The following is a 22724-nucleotide window of genomic DNA, read 5'->3' as shown; positions in this document are numbered from 1 at the left end:
TCCTGGGTCGTTAAGTGGTTAAGACCCTGCTCGTACTCAGATTAGGGACCGCCGTCAAGTTGTACACCGTCGCCTAGGGCAGATTGTTCAAGTAGGCAGGGACAGAGGTGAGGGTAGAGCTCAGGGTGGCACACACTCCTCCCGTACGTGACACATCCCTTCTGAATTCAGATGGGTGGTTGCCCACATCCTCACTACCTCCCGGAAAGTCATAGCCAGAAATTGGAAACTCCCTCATATGCCCAAATTTTCAGAAGTAGCCCAGTTGCTTAACTTTCATATGCAATGTGAACTATCTTACGCACCATCCTTGCAATCCAGGATAAAAGCCCACAACCAATGGTTACCATGGTTATCTTGAAAACATGCTACCCCTCTACCTGATGGAATATAGTAACAACTGTAGCTGACCATTTGTGCTGATGTACTCTACTGGTGAGCGACATCATATATGATGTTCTTTTTACTTTATTTTTATTTTGCTTGTTTCTGTATTGTCCTTATTTGTTTGTTCATGTAAATTGCAAAAGATTCTTAATAAAAAACGATTGATACTATTATTGGAAACAAATTTAACCCCTTAAGGACCCGTGATATACATGTACATCATATCTGGCCGTGACTTAAGGACCAGTGACGTACATGTAAGGCATGCTGATGGGGTGGGTGCAGGAGCTACGCCCGCCCCAATCAGCGGCATGGACCCGGCAGTCACTGACAGCCGGGTCCCTGCTGCATACGTCGGCATCGGTGAAAACTCCAATGCCGGCGCATTAATCCTTGCACTGCACATGCGGTATCCATCGGGTCCCCGCGCTGCTGTGACGGGGACCCGATGGCAGCCCGATGCCTTCCTTAGGATCTCACAGGCTGTAAGTGTATTACAGTGTGTAATACACTTATAGCCAATGCATTACAATGCAGAAGTATTGTAATGCATTATAAAGGGTATCAGACCCCCAGGAGTTGAAATCACAAAGAGGGACAAAAATAAAAAGTAAAAAAAAGTAAAACAAAAAACAGTGTTTTCCATAATAAAAAAAAGTTTCAAGTAAAACACCCCTTTCCCAAAATATAACACATATAATTGTAAAAAAAAAATATAGAAAAACAGACATATTCGGTATCGCCGTGTCCGTAACGACTGGCACTATAAAAATATCACATGACCTTACCCCTTAGGTGAACACCGTCAAAAAAAAAAAAAAATGTGCTAAAAAAAAAGTTTTTGTAACCTTACATCACTAAATGTGCAACACCAAGCGATCAAAAAAAGTACCAATCTAAACGTCACCTCATCCCGCAAAAAATGAGCCCCTACCTAAGACAATCGCCCAAATTTTTTTTTTAAATATGGCTCTCAGACTATGGAGACACTAAAACATGATTTTTTTTTTTTTTGTTTCAAAAATATTATTGTGTAAAAACTGAAATAAATAAAACAAAGTATACATATTAGGTATTGCCACTTTCGTAACGACCTGCTCTATAAAAATATCACATGACCTAGCCCCTCAGGTTAACACCGTAAAAAATAAAATTAAAAAAAACCTGTCAAAAAAGCCATTTTTGGTCACCTTACATCACAAAAAGTCCCTACATAAGACAGTCTCCCAAAAATTTAAATAAACTATGGCTTTCAGAATATGGAAAAAATCATTTGTTCAAAAATGCTTTTTTATGTAAAACTGAAACAAACAACCAAAAAAGTTGTCATATTTGGTATTGTCGCGTCCGTAACAACCTGCTCTATAAAAATAGCACATAATCTTAACATGATGAACATTGTAAATAACAAAAAATAAAAACGGTGCCAAAACAGCTATTTTTTTGTAATATAGAATAACCAAAAATCATATGTACCCTAAAATAGCACCAACAAACTGCCACCTTATCCCGTAGTTTCCCTTATCCCGTGAAATCTGCCCTTCAAAAACCATATGGTGTTCCTTTCCTACGGAATCAGGGCAATAAATATTGAGTTTTGTTTGGCTGGTAACCCTTGCTTTGTTACTGGAAAAAAATGGATTAAAATGGAAAATGTGCCAATAAAGTGAAATTCTGAAATTTCATCTACATTTTCCTTGAATTCTTGTGGAACACCTAAAGGGTTAACCAAGTTTGTAAAAACAGTTTTGAATACTTTGAGGGGTGTCGTTTCTAAAATTGGGTCATTTTTGGGTGGTTTCTATTATGTAAGCCTCACAAAGAGACTTCAGACCTGAACTGGTCCTTAAAAAGTGGGTTTTGGAAATTTTCTGAAAAATTTCAAGATTTGCTTCTAAACTTCTAAGCCTTCTAACATTCCCAAAAAATACAATTCACAAAATGATCCAAACATAAAAGTAGACATATGGGAAATATAGAGTAATAATTATTATATGAGGTTTTAAAAGCAGAGAAATAGAAATTTAATAAAAAAAAATATATTGACCAAAATTAAATTCGTTCACACTTCGGTTGGTGGTAAAAGGTGAATTGTGTTATGGATTCCGTTACCATGGACCACAACGCAATTCTATGACAGAATGCATAATGGAATCCCATTAGAGGCATTCCGTTATTCATTCCGTCATAATCTAAGTCTATGGGCTGTAAAACGGATCTGTCCCGTTTCCGTTAATCAGGGGAGGACTCCCCTGCATAACGGAAATGGGACGGATCCGTTTTGCAATATGTATTCCGTCATAGAAGTGCGCTATGGTCCGTGGTAACGGAATCCATAACGCAATTCACCTTTTACCACCAAACGAAGTGTGAGCGAATTTCAAAATATGAAATTCGCTCATCTCTACTGATGACCTATCCTAGGTCATCAGTATCTGATCGGTGGTGGTCCAACACCTGGGACCCCCGCAGATAAGCTGTTTGCGAAGGCCTGCTCTCCGCTTTTCCTAGGCCAGTGACAACACATTCATCATTCACATGGCCTAGGAGCACCTCAGCCCCTTTGAAGTGAATGGGGATGAGCTCGATACCAAAAGCACAGTGCCGCTGCCTTCTCAATAAGCTGATGGTTGAGGGTCTCAGGTGTTGACCCCCACCAATTAGATACTGATGACCTATCCAGAGGATATACTTTTCGGAGTGTAAACTGTAGTGCAAAGTCTTAGACCAGTGTATACACTATGGGCCAGATTTATCATTAGCTCCAGTCAGAATAATGGAGTGAAAAAGTCGCAAAAAAAATGCGCAAACGCTAAAACTGCGCACAAATTTGCAACTTTTTTCTGCTCTGCACTATGCTCGCTAGTTTTCTGAAAGTGGGCGTGTTTTCTTATGTAAATGAATCTCTAGACAGATTTACAATTGGGACTATTTAAAAAGTTGCAAAAAAGTCGCAAAAAAATGCGCAATTTCACTCCAGTGAGGACCATGCTTATCTTATGAGACTTTTTAATAGAACATGCGACTTTTTCGTAAAGATGTGCGACTTTTTCGTAAGGACGTGCGACTTTTGTAAAGCTGCTTACTGACGGATAAACTACTACCGTCAAACCACATTTATTACAGTCTTAAAGGGCCGATCATAAATCTGACTTGGCTAAAACTGACTTTAGCCATGTGTGAAAATGCTGTCAGAGTAATGATAAATCTGGCCCTATGTGTATGATTTACATCTACATAAAGCATATTCAGCACTTTAGTAAATGAAAAGCAGGTATTCAAGGGGTCTAAGAAAAAGAAAAAGACTGAAACAACACTACAGCTCATTTATTACACACCTCATGACGTACAGCCAGAATGTTTCATACTCATAAGCAGTTATGGCCAGTTCGCATTGTTCGCCTGCGAACATATGCGGGCTGCCATCTTTTTTCACAAGTCCGGCGAGGCACAGGTAAGCCCTTACCTGTGTCTGTGCCGCGAGCCGGTCTGAAAACAAATGCGGTCACCGGGAGCAGGCAGTTCCGAGAACAGCCCGATGAAGGCCCCTGGTGGCTGTTCTCGGAACTGCCTGCTCCCGCTGACCGCACTTGTTTTCAGACCGGCTCGTGCACAGGCACAGGTAAGGGCTTACCTGTGCATCGCTGGACTTGTGAAAAAACATGGCAGCCCACATATGTTCGCCGGCGAACAATGCGAACTGGCCATCACTGCTCATAATTGCCTTCAAAAATATTAATTCTCCATATACAATACATATTTACATAGAAATATGTCAGGATCCAAGTTTCCAATTTCTAGTCTAGAAATGATAAAATTGAGAATGAATTTTTTTTTAACTATTGCCTTGTAATCAGGATCAATAAGGGCTTGTTCACATCATGTTTCTTAATCTTTTCAAACATCTATTTTTTATTTCGTTTTTTTAACCGATCTGATGCCTAAACTGATCCATTGGCTTTCAAGGGCTTCCATCATGTTTAATGGGCATCTGTCAGCAGATTTGTACCTATGAAACTAGCTGACCTGTTACATGTGCTCTTGGCAGCTGAAGGTATCTGTGTTGGTCCCATGTTCATATGTGCCCGCATGGCTGAAAAAAATTATGTTTTAATATATGCAAATGAGCCTCAAGAAGCAACGGGGGCGTTGCCATTACACCTAGAGGCTCTGCTCTCTCTGCAACTGCCTCCCCACACACTTTGATTCATAGGTCCAGGTGTCAACCAATATTAACCGGACAGAATAATATCAAAAACATTGGACCCCCAAGGAGTCATGATAATCACCAAAAAAATGAATAAAACTAACTTACATATGTATGAAGATCCAAAAAACTTTATTGTAAGTATATATAAACATATAAACAATACATACATATATAATAAAACAGGCAGCACAAGGCGGGACACACAGATGAGTAGCAGGACCCAAGGAGAGGCCGGGAGATCAGTGCACGATACGCCGTATCCCCGGAAGAAGCCAGATCTACTGGCGAAACGGCGTTGGGTCAGGAGTCGGCCGAGAGATCTTTGCACCAGTCAGGGTATGTTTATACTTTGTCCTTTTTATTCCAACCTCAATCTCCACAATTGCCTCCTTTGCACTTTGTTTGGGGCGTTGCTGCTATGAGGTTTTGAGGTATGCTTTTTCAGCTAGCATTCTTTTTTCCCTGTTATTTCGTGCACTGATCTCCCGGCCTCTCCTTGGGTCCTGCTACTCATCTGTGTGTCCCGCCTTGTGCTGCCTGTTTTATTATATATGTATGTATTGTTTATATGTTTATATATACTTACAATAAAGTTTTTTGGATCTTCATACATATGTAAGTTAGTTTTATTCATTTTTTTGGTGATAGGTCCAGGTGTGATGACATTTTCACTGCTTGTTCCCGTCAAAGTGCAGAGGGTGCGGCAGTTTTAGAGAGAGCAGAGCCTCTAGGTCAGGGACAGTGATGGCCAGTTCGCATTGTTCGCCCGCGAACATATGCGGGCTGCCATCTTTTTTCACAAGTCTGGCGAGGCACAGGTAAGCCCTTACCTGTGCGCGAGCTGGTCTGAAAACAAGTGCGGTCACCGGGAGCAGGCAGTTCCGAGAACAGCCCAATGAAGGCCCCCGGTGGCTGTTCTCGGAACTGCCTTCTCCCGTTGACCGCACTTGTCTTGAGACCGGCTCGCGCACAGGCACAGGTAAGGGCTTACCTGTGCCTCGCGGGACTTGTGAAAAAAGAAAAAGACAGCCCGCATATGTTCGCGGGCGAACAATGCGAACTGGCCATCACTGGTCAGGGATCAGCAACCTTTTGAACGCCAGCTGCTGTGAAACTACAATTCCCAGCATGCATGATTCATTTCGCAAAAAAGCAGAGTAAGCATGCTGGGAGTTGTAGCACAACATCTAGAGTGCTGGAGGTTGCCTACCCCTGCTCTAGGTGTAATGACAACACCCTCATTGCTCTTGTATATATGTTTTTCTCAGTAATGTGGGCACATATGGGCCCTTTAAAAGTGTCCTTCACTCGACATCTTTCCATTGGGATCCATGTTTTTAAGAGGACAGACAAACAGACTGTCTCAATCTGTTGCAATCCATGGCAACATGATGCTTTAGACTGTTACATCATCTTGTCTGATTTCCATTTGTCTATGCGACAAATGGATTAAACGATGTAGTGTGAACCCAGTATATATATATATATATATATATATATATATATATATATATATATATATATATACACACTTACTGTACATGATCAAATTAACCATTCTTCTTGCATGTAACAAAGCTGCCTTTTGACATTGTAATTTGAGTTCAAGGGGTTTTCTGGGAGTTCAATATTGAGATCCTATCCTGAGGATAGGTCATCAAAATGCGATCGGTGGGGGGTCTGACTCTCAGTACCCTCGCGATCAGCTGTTTGAAGAGGCCACGGCTCTTCCGTGAGAGTAACATGTTTACTCCGGTGTCTAGATATTGCTATGACAATTGTTATAGCGACCCCTAGTGTTGTTTTGATTCCCTTTCTGAATGTCCACCTAATGTGTTCAGTGTTGGTGAGAAGAAGCCTATGGCCTGGCCTGTACAATAGCATGTATCACTCCGCCGCCAGTCTACAAGCGGATCCAGCACTGGAAACATTGGGTGGTCATTTCCATAGGGAATCAAAAGAACACCAGGGGGCACCATAACAAATATGTAACGGCAATATTTAGACAAACCATTTTTTGTTATAATTCCAAATTATAACTTGTTGGTTTTGCTAGCTCTAACAGAGTAAATTAACACGTATTCATTGGAGAACCGTAAGAAAAGGGAACAATCAGCATCTATGCAAAATAAATTACAATTCTGTCTTCTACAAATACAAAAATATATTTTCACAGGTTACCAAAACAGAGCGAAGCATTGGTCCCTCCAAAGCCAAATGAGTTACTCAAAGCTACACGCCTCTTCCCAGTTTTCCACTCTTGAGCTTTAAGAGGGACATAGTTGAGATCAAACTCTGGCTCCGTTCTGTCAAGGTTCAGAGTAGGTGGTAATGTACCATAATGACACGATAGAACTGTGAAAGCTGCCTCAATAGCGCCTGATGCACCAAGCAGGTGACCTGTAGCCCCTTTAGTTGCAGATACCGCCAGCGAATGTGCATGTTCTCCAAACAGTCTTTTGATAGCTTTGTTTTCAGCAGCATCTCCAAGGGGGGTGGAGGTGGCATGAGCATTAATATAAGTCACATCTTCTATCTGTAACTTTGAATCCATAATGGCTGCCCTCATGCACCTGAAAAAAAAAAAAAGGCACCATTAGTGATTACACTGGTTCTCAGTTCACCCTAACAGACAAGGGATTTGGCCGCACGCCGCAGCCATACCAGTACCGCGCGGCCATTAACAATGAAGACAAAATAAACACGGCCACTCAGTGCTCGGTCACAAGGTGGCCACAACGGCGGCACGACTGTACCGTATGGCCATATCCCAGTATTTCACCTCGTGTTACACAAAACAACATTTGTGGTCCCACTGCTTATATACACTGCTCAAAAAAATAAAGGGAACACATAAATAACACATCCTAGATCTGAATTTATTAAATATTCTTCTGAAATACTTTGTTCTTTACATAGTTGAATGTGCTGACAACAAAATTACACACAAAAAAAAAAAAAAATGGAAATCAATTTTTTTAACCCATGGAGGTCTGGATTTGGAGTCACCCTCAAAATTAAAGTGGAAAAACACACTACAGGCTGATCCAACTTTGATGTAATGTCCTTAAAACAAGTCAAAATGAGGCTCAGTAGTGTGTGTGGCCTCCACGTGCCTGTATGACCTCCCTACAACGCCTGTGCATGCTCCTGATGAGGTGTCGGACGGTCTCCTGAGGGATCTCCTCCCAGACCTGGACTAAAGCATCTGCCAACTCCTGGACAGTCTGTGGTGCAACGTGACGTTGGTGGATAGAGCGAGACGTGATGTCCCAGATGTGCTCAATTGGATTCAGGTCTGGGGAACGGGCGGGCCAGTCCATAGCATCAATGCCTTCGTCTTGCAGGAACTGCTGACACACTCCAGCCACATGAGGTCTAGCATTGTCTTGCATTAGGAGGAACCCAGGGCCAACCGCACCAGCATATGGTCTCACAAGGGGTCTGAGGATCTAATCTCGGTACCTAATGGTAGTCAGGCTACCTCTGGCGAGCACATGGAGGGCTGTGCGGCCCTCCAAAGAAATGCCTTCCCACACCATTACTGACCTAATGCCAAACCGGTCATGCTGGAGGATGTTGCAGGCAGCAGAACGTTCTCCACGGCGTCTCCAGACTCTGTCACGTCTGTCACATGTGCTCAGTGTGAACCTGCTTTCATCTGTGAAGAGCACAGGGCGCCAGTGGCGAATTTGCCAATCTTGGTGTTTTCTGGCAAATGCCAAACGTACTGCACGGTGTTGGGCTGTAAGCACAACCCCCACCTGTGGACGTCGGGCCCTCATATCACCCTCATGGAGTCTGTTTCTGACCATTTGAGCAGACACATGCACATTTGTGGCCTGCTGGAGGTCATTTTGCAGGGCTCTGGCAGTGCTCCTCCTGTTCCTCCTTGCACAAAGGCGGAGGTAGCGGTCCTGCTGCTGGGTTGTTGCCCTCCTACGGCCTCCTCCACGTCTCCTGATGTACTGGCCTGTCTCCTGGTAGCACCTCCATGCTCTGGACGCTACGCTGACGGACACAGCAAACCTTCTTGCCACAGCTCGCATTGATGTGCCATCCTGGATAAGCTGCACTACCTGAGCCACTTGTGTGGGTTGTAGACTCCGTCTCATGCTAGCACTAGAGTGAAAGCACCGGCAGCATTCAAAAGTGACCAAAACATCAGCCAGGAAGCATAGGAACTGAGAAGTGGTCAGGTCACCACCTGCAGAACCACTCCTTTATTGGGGGTGTCTTGCTAATTGCCTATAATTTCCACCTGTTGTCTATCCCATTTGCACAACAGCATGTGAAATTGATTGTCACTCAGTGTTGCTTCCTAAGTGGACAGTTTGATTTCACAGAAGTGTGATTGACTTGGAGTTACATTGTGTTGTTTAAGTGTTCCCTTTATTTTTTTGAGCAGTGTATTTCCATGGCTTTCATTCTAATCCCCTCTTAAAGGGGTTGTTCACCATTTGAGGATGTTTGGGCACACCTCTACCCTGGCTAGACCTGCAAAGGGAAGTATACCTTACCTGCTCTCCAACTCCCATGCCACTGCCTCGATCAGGTCCATTGTTATCAACGTCCACTTTGATGCCACTGCAGCCAATGACTAGCCGCAGCGGTGACCTGAACCCCCTGCATCATGTGACCAACTGAGGTGTCAGAAGGGGGGCAGGTCAGGTCAGCACTGTGGCCAGTCATTGGCTGCAGCGGCTTCAATGTGGATGCCGACAGTGGAGAACCTGAGAAAGGCAATGGCGGTGCAGGAGCGAAGGAACCTAGACACAGCAGCGAGAGCAGGTAAGAATACTTCCCTTTGGAGGTCTGGCCAGGAAGGCGGGGGTCTGCTAAAACACCCCCAAAAGGTGTGCCCATACACCTTCAATAGCTGACAGCTATCTCTCCCAATAGTGCCATACACATATGCACAACCGAACTCAGAATTGGACTTTAAAATTCAACGCGACTGTGACATCATCTGTCAAGGGCCCGTTGTGAGTTCCCCTGCTTAAAAAACGGCAGATTTGGCTGACAATACTCTAATGTGCATAAAGGCTTTTAGAACATATGAACAACAGATTTAAGGAAATAACAGGACCTTTAAAGTAGGGATCGACAGATTATCGGAATTACCGATATCGGCCGATATTCATGATTTTGTAAGTTATCTGTAACGGGGAGCCAGCGACGCGCTTCCTCCTTGCGGCGCAGCCGGCATCCTCCTAGCTGAAAGAAGTACTGAGCGCCAATCGCAATTTATCGGCGCTCGGATGGTTTGGGTTGGAATTGGGTCACATGACGCTGGCCACGTCATGTGACCCACTTGTTCTGCTATTTAAACAGGCAGCCTGCTGGCCACAGGTTGCCTGTGAATGGTCTTGCTACCCTCACCAGCATTTTCGAATTGTGCCTTCTGTGTGTTTTTGACCTCGACCTTGTGACCTCACTGGAATTGACGTGACATCTTTGCTTCAGACTCCGGATTGTGTTTTGACTTCGTTATCGGATTGCTCCCTGTGTACCTGCTTGACCTCCTGACTTTGGCTTGTCTGACTCTGTTACGGTACTTCTGTTATCTTCTTAGGCCCCTGCACATATCTAAGCGAGGGACTGCCGTCAAGTTGTACGCCGTCGGGTAGGGTGGAGTTTCAGTTTAGGGCTGCACTTATCCCTACCCTGTCGTGACATTATCGGTATCGGCATCTAACCTTGCCGATAATGCGTCCACCACGTGCGCCCGGAGTCTCTGAGTCCGCCATGTCTGTGAGCTGCCAGTGCCAACTATCGTGGCCACAAATCCAGTTTGGCTGCCCAGTAGTCCAGCGGATCTTCAATGTGGGGTGGCAGGGTACTGTCCAAGTATGCCACCACCTGCTGGTTCAGGTCCTGCTCCAGGTATAGCTGCTGCGGGTGAGTATTTTCTTCACTAGGCGGGTGAAGAAAGCTGCTCATCAGCGACTCTAGACTCAAGTTGCTGCTGATGGAGCTTGAACTGCTCCTACCCCCCCCCCCCACCTGGAACTCCACACCGATGGGAAAGCGGGAGTTAAAACTAGGCCTGGATGCTGGGATAAGAGAGCAGGTCACCTCCTAATGCAACCCTGATCCTAGCCCTGACTCCTATCTGTATGAGCAGACCCAGATGGTAGGAGGGTTCATACACACGTACCTCAGACCCTGACCTCCCACTGCTGCCACCCTACTGACTCCCGGCCACGCTAGCGACTTGCTAACTCCACCGCTGCCTCACGGGCAAGCTGCCACCCTCTTCTCCTGATGATGATGAAGCCCCTAATTCACCCGGCTCCCAAGTGCGATCAGCTACATCATCATCGAGTACTGTCTACACGTCACCGATGTCCTCCTCAACGGTCTCTGGGTCAGGAGCCTCACCGCTTGCAACACCAGATCCCACGCCCCTCTCCTCATCACTACTTGACTGCCTAGCCGAGGAAGCAGCGGATGTCTCCTCCACATCTTGGCTGACCAGTAGCTGCTGACTGTCTTCTATTAGCTCGTCCTTGCTGTATAGTGGGGCTGAGCCCACAGCATATAATACTTCTCTGTCTGAGGGAACAGAAAAGGACAGAGGCAGGTTGAGGACAGGTGAGGGCACAGGGCCTGCTCTCGGGCCATGCTAACTAAGCTTCGTGTCAGAGGAACCCACCGACTCTTGGCTGGGGGTGTCTGATGTTACTTGGGACGAAGTGGATGACAGATTCAACCATTCAAGAAACGCTGGGCTGCTGATCAAGACACGACCGCTAGATGACACCAGGAGCTCAGGTCTCTCGCTGTGACTCCTGCTGCCACGCATTACTCTGCTGCGACCTATGCCTGCGTTAGAAACATTTAGGCCTCTGCCACTCCCCTGTGCAGGGCCTGGCACTTCTGTCTGACATACTGTTAGATCAAATAAATAAATAAAAAGGAAATTAAAAACACCCCAAAAAAGTCTGTAATTTTCTCACTTCACCACACAAAGGCTTATAAGCCCTTTTTCCCCCCACTAATTGTTTTTCCCTTGGGATTGTTGTACTTAATGCAAAAGTGTTAAATAAACGCTATTAAAAAAATAAATAAATACACGCCGAAAAGGGCTGTAATTTTCTCACTTCACTACACAACGGCAAATACTTTTTTTTGTGCCACTAATACACGCAAAAAAGGGCTTTAAGGGCTTTAGAAAATATAACTGCACCGCTGAACTGCAAATATATTTTTCTTTTGCCACTAATACACAACAAAAAGGGCTTTAGAACATATAACTGCACCACTGAACGCCAAATAAAAAAAAATTTGTGCCACTAATACACGCCAAAAAGGGCTCTAATGTTCGCACTTCACCACACAACGGCTAATAAGCCCTTTTTTCCCCACTAATACAAGCCAAAAAATGCTTTAGAACTTTTAACTGCACCGCACAAAAGGGCAAATAAGACGTAGAAATATTTCCTTGTAATAAACCCTGTTAATGCCTGTATCAAACAGCACTTGCACTCCTATAACAAGAACGGTTTGCTGGAATTACAGAGCTGTATAATGGCAATTTGGATCCGCAGTCAGTGCAGCAAGGTGTAATAAGATTGTTCCTATTACCCAGGCTGTAACCTCCCCTACTGAACCCTGTTCAACATAAATGCTGTGGAATGATTCCTCCCTATCATTTCCCTACACCTTGAATAATCTTGCCCTGCACTTGTAAATTGTTTTATTAGCACAATGAAGTCTTTCCTACCACTGTCCCTAGCGCCTGCTGACGTCTCTCCCTGCACTAAGTACACCGGAAAATGGCAGCATCCAAGATGGCTGAGGCTATATCGCGTATAGCGATAGCGGATGAGATCCCCACACTAAGAAGACACTGTACAGCATCTCAATTACCGGTATTATTGTGAAAAATTCCAGGAAACATCTGTGCAAACATTTGTCCGTACAGAGGTTGGTACCGCCTCCGGAACAGAACACAGATCACGTGGAACTTCCTCAAGCTCCGATCACGTGAGATACCATCAACACGTGGGACGCTGAGCAGAAACTGGAACTACCTTACCAAGCAGACGCGGTATCCGTGACTAGGACAAACCGCAGATCTACACACGCTGCTGGATAGAAGAAGAGGGGTGAGTGCCCTGACTTGTAGTGGGACGCCATTACCGTCAGTAATAGGAAAAGACTGGACTACAGACAGTGAGTACAACCTATACACTGCATGAAACTAACCTCTAAATACTAATTACCACCCTGATCATCTATACTTGAGACTTTTTAACCTGTGAACAGCACGGATATAGCACAATAAGTGCTTGAAACATCGGGACTAGAAAGACCACATTTTATATTACACTATACCAATTAGTGTGAAGGAGTTTTTTAAGGAACTTTTAGGATGGTCTTATTCTACTTAATTTAATGAATTAACAATATAGGTTATGAATTTTTATTAGATTGTCATTTATATAACTATAATTTCTTTAACCAAAATTGCCATTAACTCTTAAAACAATTCTTGTGTTTTTATTGAATGCTATTTAATATTATGTAATAAACGTGTTGTACCCTGAGTGTAGCTGCAGATATTGAGTGCCCACTATACAATTTCCTTCTTATTTATAGGGCTGTGACATCACAGGGCTGGCTGCTGATAGGCTGCATGCATGGCATTATGGGTGATCCTGCCTTCCCAGAGTTTCTTGCTCCATAAAGTGAAAAAAAGGGGGTCAGTCAGCACATCCCATAGCACCGCAGTATTGCAAATGCTATACCAGCCAGTTAGAGATATTTGGCAAATCATTTTGTACAAAATTATCTGAGCCCGTCTGCCGAACGTCAAGGCAATCTCTAGTTAGACGGGTTCCTAACACTATATACCTGTTATGTGCCAAGGCGGCTAACATACATTCAGAAGGTATAGGTTCCACTTACATGCTGGGCCCACCTGGATTTCTGTCATTATCGGTGCCACAATGGCCTCCATTGAATCCAGGGAAGACATGAACCAGCATGCACGCTGGGCCCACTCCACACCACCCCCGGCGCCACACGGTCACCAAGGACTGCAATGAGAGTCCACACACTATCTCTCTCCTGGTGCCATATGGTTCGGCAGACGGGCTAAGATAATTTTGTACAGAATGATTTGCCAAATATCTCTAACTGGCTGGTATAGCATTTGCAATACTGCGGTGCTATGGGATGTGCTGACTGACCCCCTTTTTTTCATTTCTTGCTCCATGTCCTCACACGTGCAGCAGCCATTTTGGTGGGAATCAAATTTTTCCTGAAATTCTGATCTAATTCCACTTCGTCAACTTTGATTCGCTCCTCTCTAGTCATTACATTCTTTCCAGGATTTGATTTTCCTCTGAAAAGGCCCCTGTATGTCTGCGTCACCAGACGGCGAGCGATCTCACATTCACCAGACCAGAATTGGACTGTGACTAAAGAAAGCAGAACAATCAGTTTTTAAAGTTGCTGCTATAAATGAGATCTGCTGGAGGCTTTCATTCCCCACAAGGCTTCAATGCTTAGAGTTATAGATGCATTCCTTGCTGGAGATTATAATCTTTCCCAGGAAACTGGTGCTTTTTGATAACGGCATTTTGTATTCTGCTGCGGTTAGCAGAGAGGGCTCCATGAACCATGAAGAAGAACAGAGCCAATTAAAACTGGAAATCAAATATTCTCAAAAAAAAGGCGAATGAAAACCTAGTTTCCATGGAAACTGCAGAAATCCACAAGCAATGGTTGATATAGAAGACTAAGCAATGGAATATGGATTGTGTTAGGACCACAGGGCTGTTCAGCATGCAGTTAAAACTTCAAAAAGAGATCAGTTTTTATGAAAAACTACTCGACTGTTCAAGTATAAAAGAAACCATGGGGGAGATTTACCTACTCTCTTAATAAATGGCTGAGCACCTTCTGGCGTTCAGTGCGGCAGAAATTAAAATCTACATCAACTAGCTTATATGCCAGTTTACAGCAAATCTGGAGGGATGCAGTAGGCTCGGCCCATACTGGTATAGTTAGATGCTGATCCATGGGGCTTAGAGACACTGGTGTGAAGCACAGAAGGGTCAGACAGAGTACGTGCAAATCCGTGAAACTAGTCAGAGGTCAGGGCAGGTGGCAGAGGGTCAATGAGGTAACTAGGAAATGGTCAGGTCATGCAGCACAGGTTCAGAATCGGTAAACAGGCAAAGGTTGGGATAGAGGGAGATGTACAGAACAGCAAACTTTTGCAGTGTATAAGCAAGCTAGACAGCCGAAATGTCAGGCACCCTCCCATAGGGGAAGATAGGTGTCTTAAAGGGTGACTGGCTTTCTTTTTTTTTTTGTAATGTGTAGGGGCAGTGATACTAACTATTTTTGTAATATAATTTACTTACTGAAATCGTACATTTCTATTCGAAAAATAGCTCTAAAGTGGTCCATTTTGTGCCTTATCAATGCTCCCTGCCTTCTGTTTACTTAACCCCTTAGTGACCACGCACGTTTTTTTTAAAATCTCATTCCAAGAGCTATAACTGTCTTAGTTTTTTCATCAATGTACTTGTAGGAGGTCTTATTTTTTGCAGGACAAGATCTAGTTTTTAATGCACCATTTTGGGTTGATTGATTAAAGCCAGCTGTTTAGCTAAAACCCCCTAGGTTTACGTCAGTAAAAAGGCGTATTAGTGGTCACTAAGGGGTTAAGTGTGGAGACACAGTCCACACTGACTTCTGCTGCCCTCACTGCCTCTCTCTCTGCATATATACACTGAACAAAAATAGAAACGCAACACTTTCGGTTTTGCTCCCATTTTGCATGAGCTAAACTCACCTTTGCCGAGATCATTCATCCCACCTCACAGGTGTGGCAAATCAAGGTGCTGATTAGACAGCATGAATATTGCACAGGTGTGCCTTAGACTGCCCACAATAAAAGCCCACTCTGAAATGTGCACAGTTTTGCCTTATTTGGGGGGGAGGGGGGGGGGGGATCTAGTGTGGCCACCATTTGCCTCACGCAGTGCAACACATCCCTGTCGCATAGAGTTGATCAGGTTGTTGATTGTGGCCTGTGGAATGTTGGTCCACACCTCTTCAATAACTGTGCGAAGTTGCAGTATGTTGGCAGGAACTGGAACACCCTGTCGTATACGCCGATCCAGAGCATCCCAAACATGCTCAATGGGTGACATGTCCGGTGGGTATGCTGGCCATGCAAGAACTGGGATGTTTTCAGCTTCCAGGAATTGTGTACAGATCCTTGCAATATGGGGCAGTGCATTATCATGCTGCAACATGAGGTGATGGTCGTGGATGAATGGCACAACAATGGGCCTCAGGATCTCGTCACGGTATCTCTGTGCATTCAAAATGCCATCAATAAAATGCACCCGTGTTCGTCGTCCATAACATATGCCTGCCCATACCATAACCCCACCGCCACCATGGGCCACTCGATCCACAACGTTGACGTCAGCAAACCGCTCACCCACACGACACCACACACGCTGTCTGCATTCTGCCCTGAACAGTGAAAACCGGGACTCATCCGTGAACAGAACGCCTCTTCAACGTGCCAGACGCCATCAAATGTGAGCATTTGCCCACTCAAGTTGGTTACGAAGACAAACTGCAGTCAGGTCCAGACCCCGATGAGGACGACGAGCATGCAGATGAGCTTCCCTGAGACGGTTTCTGAAGGTTTGTGGAGAAATTCTTTGGTTATGCAAACCGATTGCTGCTGCATCTGTCCGGGTGGCTGGTCTCAGACGATCATGGAGGTGAACATGCTGGATGTGGAGGTCCTGGGCTGGTGTGGTTACACGTGATCTGGTTGTGAGGCCGGTTGGATGTACTGGCAAATTCTCTGAAACTCCTTTGGAGACGGCTTATTAGAGAAATGAACATTCATTGCACAGAAAACAGCTCTAGTAGACATTCCTGCAGTCAGCATGCCAATTGCACGCTCCCTCAAATGTTGTGACATCTGCGGCATTGTGCTGTGTGATCAAACTGCACATTTCAGAGTGTCCTTTTATTGTGGGCAGTCTAAGGCACAACTGTGCAATATTCATGCTGTCTAATCAGCACCTTGATATGCCACACCTGTGAGGCGGGATGGATTATCTCGGCAAAGGAGAAGTGCTCACTAACACAGATTTAGGCTCCATTCACAAGTCCGCAAGGTGTTATGCGGATCCACGGAGACGCAAAACACGGAAAGCGGCAATGTGCATTCCGCATTTTGCGGACCGCACATTGCTGGCACTAATAGAATATGCCTGTTCTTGTCCGCAATTGCGGACAAGAATAGAACATGTTCTATTTTTTTGCGGAACGTAAGTGCAGATCCGCAAATCCGTGTCCGGGCAGCACATCGTGCTGCCCCATAGGAATGAATGGGTCCGCAATTCCGTTCCGCAAAATTTGAGAGTAATGGGTCTTTTGTGTATGTAGAAAATATTTCAGATCTTTGAGGTCAGCTCATACAAAATGGGAGCAAAACCGAAAGTGTTGTGTTTCTATTTTTGTTCAGTGTGTGTGTATATATTATATTATATATATATATATATATATATATATATATATATATATATATATATATATATATATATATATATATATATATGCACACACACACTTTAGAGCTATTTTACTAATAGAAATGTACAATTTCAGTAATAAATGTATATTACAAAAATGGTCAGTGTCATTGCCCCTACACATTACAAGAGAAAAAAAAAAAAAAGGAATACCAGAAATACCACGGCGAGCACAACCCCTAGGGCCAGACCTCTGAGGGATCTGCCAAGGAAGCACAGGCCACAGCCTGCAGCAGGAGAAGACACATGAGATGCCGTGGTTGGGCCCGCTGTGACAGGTCTGGACCACCGGCAAAGAAGAGAAGCCAGCTGGGTGAATAACACATAGCTCGTGCCCACTAGGAGAAGCCGGGCAGCAGACAGTGCAACACTGTATGAGCACACACAACATGGCTCAGCTGCTGCAAACAGCACCACAGAGGGCACCAACAGGACAGGCCATCAATATGAGATCAGTGGGGATCTGACTCCCCTGCCGATCAGCTGTTTAAAGATGTCTCATTCCAGCGCTGTGGCCTCTTCACTGTTTACCTGCATGCCGTCTGAGGTGCAGGGTATTACAGCTCAGTCCTATACACTTGAATGGGATGAAACTGCAATACCCTGCACTAGGGCTAGGCGACTATGACAAGAGTAAAAAATCGCGATTAATTGAATATGTACCTCTAATTCGATTATTGAAGGATTATTTGGAGATGACTCAAGTGTGGCTTAGCACAGGGTGTTATATGATACCAATGGTTTGATCTTATTTTGAGTTCTGCGCTTTAAAAAAAAATTAAATAAAAAATACAGCAATTTTTTTCTTTCTTTGCATAGTCATTTTCTGCCATAACTTTTTTTTTTCCGTTCAGCAGAGCTGTATGAGGGCTTGTGTTTTTTGCGGGACAAACTGACTTTTTATTGGTATCATGTTAAATTGCATTTTTTTACATTTTTTTTCAGTTATGGCATTCACCGCACAGGAACATTTTCTAAAATATTTTAATAGTTCAGACATTTTCGGACATAGCGATACCTGATATGTTAAATTTTAGTTTATATTTTTTAGATGTAAAATTTGGAAAGAGGGTGATTTAAACTTTTAATATTTTTGTCTTTTTTTAACATGTCCGTAATTTGGGTCCGCATTTGTTCCGCAATTTTCAGACCCATTCACTTTCAATAGGGCTGGAACGGATGCGAATCCGCATTTCCAGGATCCGCATTTTCGGGATCCGCAATTCCGTTCCTGAAAAAAATAGAACATGTCCTATTCTTGTCCAAAATTGCGGACCAGAAAAGGCATTTTCTATTATAGCGTCTGTGATGTGCAGTCTGCAATTTGCGGATCGCACATTGCAGGTGTCCGTGTTTTGCGCAAAACACTTATGGACGTGTGAATGGACCCTAAGGGCGCTAGAACCTGGAATCCCTTTTCCCATTCACCCTAAGGTTTATTGCACACGCTCCGTGGCCGTATTGCGGACCGCATTTGAGGATCCACAATACACAGGCACCGTTCCGTGTGCATTCCGCATCACGGATGCTGACCTATTCACTTCAATGGGTCTGCAAATCCGGAGATTCCGTGGGGTTTCCTCCCGTACTTCCGTTCTGCAAAAAGATAGAACATGTCCTATCTTTTTGCGGAACGGCCGGATCGCGGACCCATTAAAATGAATAGGTCCGCGATCCGCTGCGGCTGACCCACGGTGGGTGTTCGTGCATTGTGGCCCAATTTTCTGGCCGCAGCACGGCCACGGGGCGCCGAATAGAGATTTATTAGGGTGAATGGGATTCTGACATGGTCCCTGCTGAGCTGTGCCTTGAGGTTACCAGATGCCGCGATCGCTGTTGAATGCGGCATCTGAGGGGTTGAATGACAGGATTTGGCGTGATCGCCGTTTCCTCGTCATTTTGGCTTGGTGCCTGCTGTATTATACAGCAGGTAACTGACACGTATAATGCCATACATGTATGGCATTATGCGTTAAATGGTTAAAGGGAGGAACATGGTGTTATTAATTTTAAACCTCCATGTGCCTCATATTAACAGTTAGCGACACCATCTTTAACCCCATCTAGCCCATTATATGAGAACATGATGGGGTCACTTGTTATTAATGTGAGGCACATGGAGGTACTAATGTAATAAAACCATGTGCCTCACATTAATACAGGCAAACCGCATAAAGCACTTACCTGTAAAACTGGAGGAAACCACCTGCAGCAAGATCTTCTTGGCTGCTGATATGTTAAAGGACCTTTGATGTCATCACCATGTGACAACTAAGAAATGGATGTTATTGGTGACATGGTGATGACATCAAAGGTCCTTTAACATCAGCATCCAGTAAGATCTTGCTGCAAGTTAAAGGACCTTTGATTTAGGGCTGGGCGATATGGCCTAAAATCTATATCGCGATATAATTTGAAGCATGTGCGATATTATGATATATTGCGATATATTATTTTCTTCTGTATGTATACAAATTACAAAAAACTTTTAAATACATTTTTAAGATGTGTATTGTGTAACAGATCTTTTTCTAAACAATGTAAGATGAAGTGTTAGTAAAACACAAAATTGTTTAAAATAAAGTACAAATTTTGCCATTTGCCATCATCCATGTCCCCCAGCCAGCGTGTCACCATCATCAACCATGTCCCCCATCCAGCGCCATCATCCCCATGCCATTGCTATTTGAAATCATCCATGTCCCCTAGCCAGCACCAGCAGCCCCATGCCATTGCCACCATCATCAGTCATGTCCCCCATCCAGCACCATCATCCCCATGCCATTGCTATTTGCAATCATTTATGTCCCCCAACCAGCGCCATAGAAACATAGAATGTGTCGGCAGATAAGAACCATTTGGCCCATCTAGTCTGCCCAATATACTGAATACTATGAATAGCCCCTGGCCCTCTCTTACAGTGGGATGCGAAAGTTTGGGCAACCTTGTTAATCGTTATGATTTTCCTGTATAAATCGTTGGTTGTTACGATAAAAAAATGTCAGTTAAATATATCATATAGGAGACATCACACACCGTGATATTTGAGAAGTGAAATGAAGTTTATTGGATTTACAGAAAGTGTGCTATAATTGTTTAAACAAAAGGTTGCCCAAACTTTCGCATCCCACTGTATATGAAGGATGGCCTTATGCCTATCCCATGCATGCTTAAACTCCTTCACTGTATTTGCAGCTACCACTTCTGCAGGAAGGCTATTCCATGCATCCACTACTCTCTCAGTAAAGTAATACTTCCTGATATTACTTTTAAACCTTTGCCCCTCTAATTTAAAACTATGTCCTCTTGTAGCAGTTTTTCGTCTTTTAAATAGTCTCTCCTCTTTTACCTTGTTGATTCCCTTTATGTATTTAAAAGTTTCTATCCTATCCCCTCTGTCTCGTCTTTCTTCCAAGCTATACATGTTAAGGTCCTTTAATCTTTCCTGGTAAGTTTTATTCTGCAATCCATGTACCAGTTTAGTAGCTCTTCTCTGAACTCTCTCCAAAGTATCAATATCCTTCTGGAGATATGGTCTCCAGTACTGCGCACAATACTCCAAATGAGGTCTCACTAGTGCTCTGTAGAGCGGCATGAGCACCTCCCTCTTTCTACTGGTAATGCCTCTCCCTATACACCCAAGCATTCTGCTAGCATTTCCTGCTGCTCTATGACATTGTCTGCCTACCTTTAAGTCTTCTGAAATAATGACCCCTAAATCCCTTTCCTCAGATACTGAGGTTAGGACTGTATCACTGATTTTATATTCTGCTCTTGGGTTTTTACGCCCCAGGTGCATTATCTTGCACTTGTCAGCATAAAATTTTAGTTGCCAGATTTTTGACCATTCCTCTAGTTTTCCTAAATCCTTTTCCATTTGGTATATCCCTCCAGGAACATCAACCCTGTTACAAATCTTTGTGTCATCAGCAAAAAGACACACCTTACCATCGAGGCCTTCTGCAATTTCGCTGATAAAGATATTAAACAATATGGGTCCCAGAACAGATCCCTGAGGTACCCCACTGGTAACAATGGTCTGAATTAGGGGTGCACCGAAATTCCGGCAGCCGAAAATATCGGCCGAAAATGCACCTAATCCACTTCGGCCGATATTGTTACATATCGGCCGAAAATATGGGGTGTGGGATTTGTCACCCACCATCTGCGGGCGGGCGGTTTACTTTGTCACTGCATCTTTATTTTACCTTACAATCGTGAGGCTCCAGTAACTAACAACTCTGCAGGCAGAGCGGAGGCCGGCGTAACGTCACTTACTCACGTGACGCGCCTGCTCCGCCCACTTTATGAATGAAGGAGGCGGAGCAGGTGCGTCACGTGAGTAAGTGACGTTACGCCGCCCTCCGCTCTGCCTGCAGAGTTCTTACTGGAGCGTCACGATTGTAAGGTAAAAATGCAGTGAGTGATGCTGTGAGCAGCAGGGCCGGGGCTGTTATGGGTAGGGGGATCGGTCTATGGCACTGCTATGGGGAGGGGGGATCTGTGCACTGTTATGGGGAAAGGGATCTGTGCACTGTTATGGGGAAAGGGATCTGTGCACTGTTATGGGGAAAGGGATCTGTGCACTGTTATGCCCATAACAGTGCACATATCCCCCTCTCCATAACAGCGCCACCCACAGATCCCCCTCTCCATAACAGCGCCACCCACAGATCCCCCTCTCCATAACAGCGCCACCCACAGATCCCCCTCTCCATAACAGCGCCACCCACAGATCCCCCTCTCCATAACAGCGCCACCCACAGATCCCCCTCTCCATAACAGCGCCACCCACAGATCCCCCACTCCATAACAGCGCCACCCACAGATCCCCCCCTCTCCATAACAGCGCCACCCACAGATCCCCCTCTCCATAACAGCGCCCCCCCACAGATCCCCCTCTCCATAACAGAGCCACCACAGATCCCCCCTCTCCATAACAGCGCCACCCACAGATCCCCCTCTCCATAACAGCGCCACCCACAGATCCCCCTCTCCATAACAGCGCCACCCACAGATCCCCCTCTCCATAACAGCACCACCCACAGATCCCCCTCTCCATAACAGCACCACCCACAGATCCCCCTCTCCATAACAGCACCACCCACAGATGAATTTCATTCATGAAAAAGAATTATTAATAAAATCATTTAAAAAAAAGTATTTTAAAAGTATTTGGGCAAAAAGGCAGTTTCGGTTTCGGTTTTCGGTCAAGGGCATCCTGAATTTTCGGTTTCGGACCAGAATTTTCATTTCGGTGCACCCCTAGTCTGAATATACTCCATTGACTACAACCCTCTGTTGTCTGTCCCTCAGCCACTGCCTAATCCATTCAACAATATGGGAGTCCAAGCCCAAAGACTACAATTTATTGATAAGCCTTCTATGTGGGACAGTATCAAAAGCCTTACTAAAGTCTAGATAAGCGATGTCTACTGCACCTCCGCCATCTATTATTTTAGTCACCCAATCAAAAAAGTTTAGTTTGACATGATCTCCCTGAAGTAAACCCATGCGGTTTTTCATCTTTCAATCCATGG

At 44.5% G+C, this 22724-nt stretch overlaps 1 protein-coding gene across 3 annotated transcripts in view; it reads right to left on the bottom strand.

Moving 5' to 3' along the window:
- OXSM (3-oxoacyl-ACP synthase, mitochondrial) overlaps positions 1 to 22724 on the bottom strand; it is a 43776-nt gene that overhangs the window by 10127 nt on the left and 10925 nt on the right. For all 3 annotated transcript variants that reach the window (XM_040433160.1, XM_040433162.1, XM_040433161.1), the window contains exon 3: positions 6130 to 7170. In XM_040433160.1, coding sequence (XP_040289094.1) covers positions 6768 to 7170 — 403 coding nt within the window. In that variant the 3' untranslated portion in view covers positions 6130 to 6767. The remainder of the gene's footprint in view (positions 1 to 6129; positions 7171 to 22724) is intronic.

Source organism: Bufo bufo, chromosome 5 (genome assembly GCF_905171765.1).
Source record: "Bufo bufo chromosome 5, aBufBuf1.1, whole genome shotgun sequence".
Classification (NCBI taxonomy): Eukaryota; Metazoa; Chordata; class Amphibia; order Anura; family Bufonidae; genus Bufo; species Bufo bufo.
The sequence above is the reverse complement of the archived record's forward strand: the minus strand, read 5'-3'. Positions and strand labels throughout refer to the sequence as shown.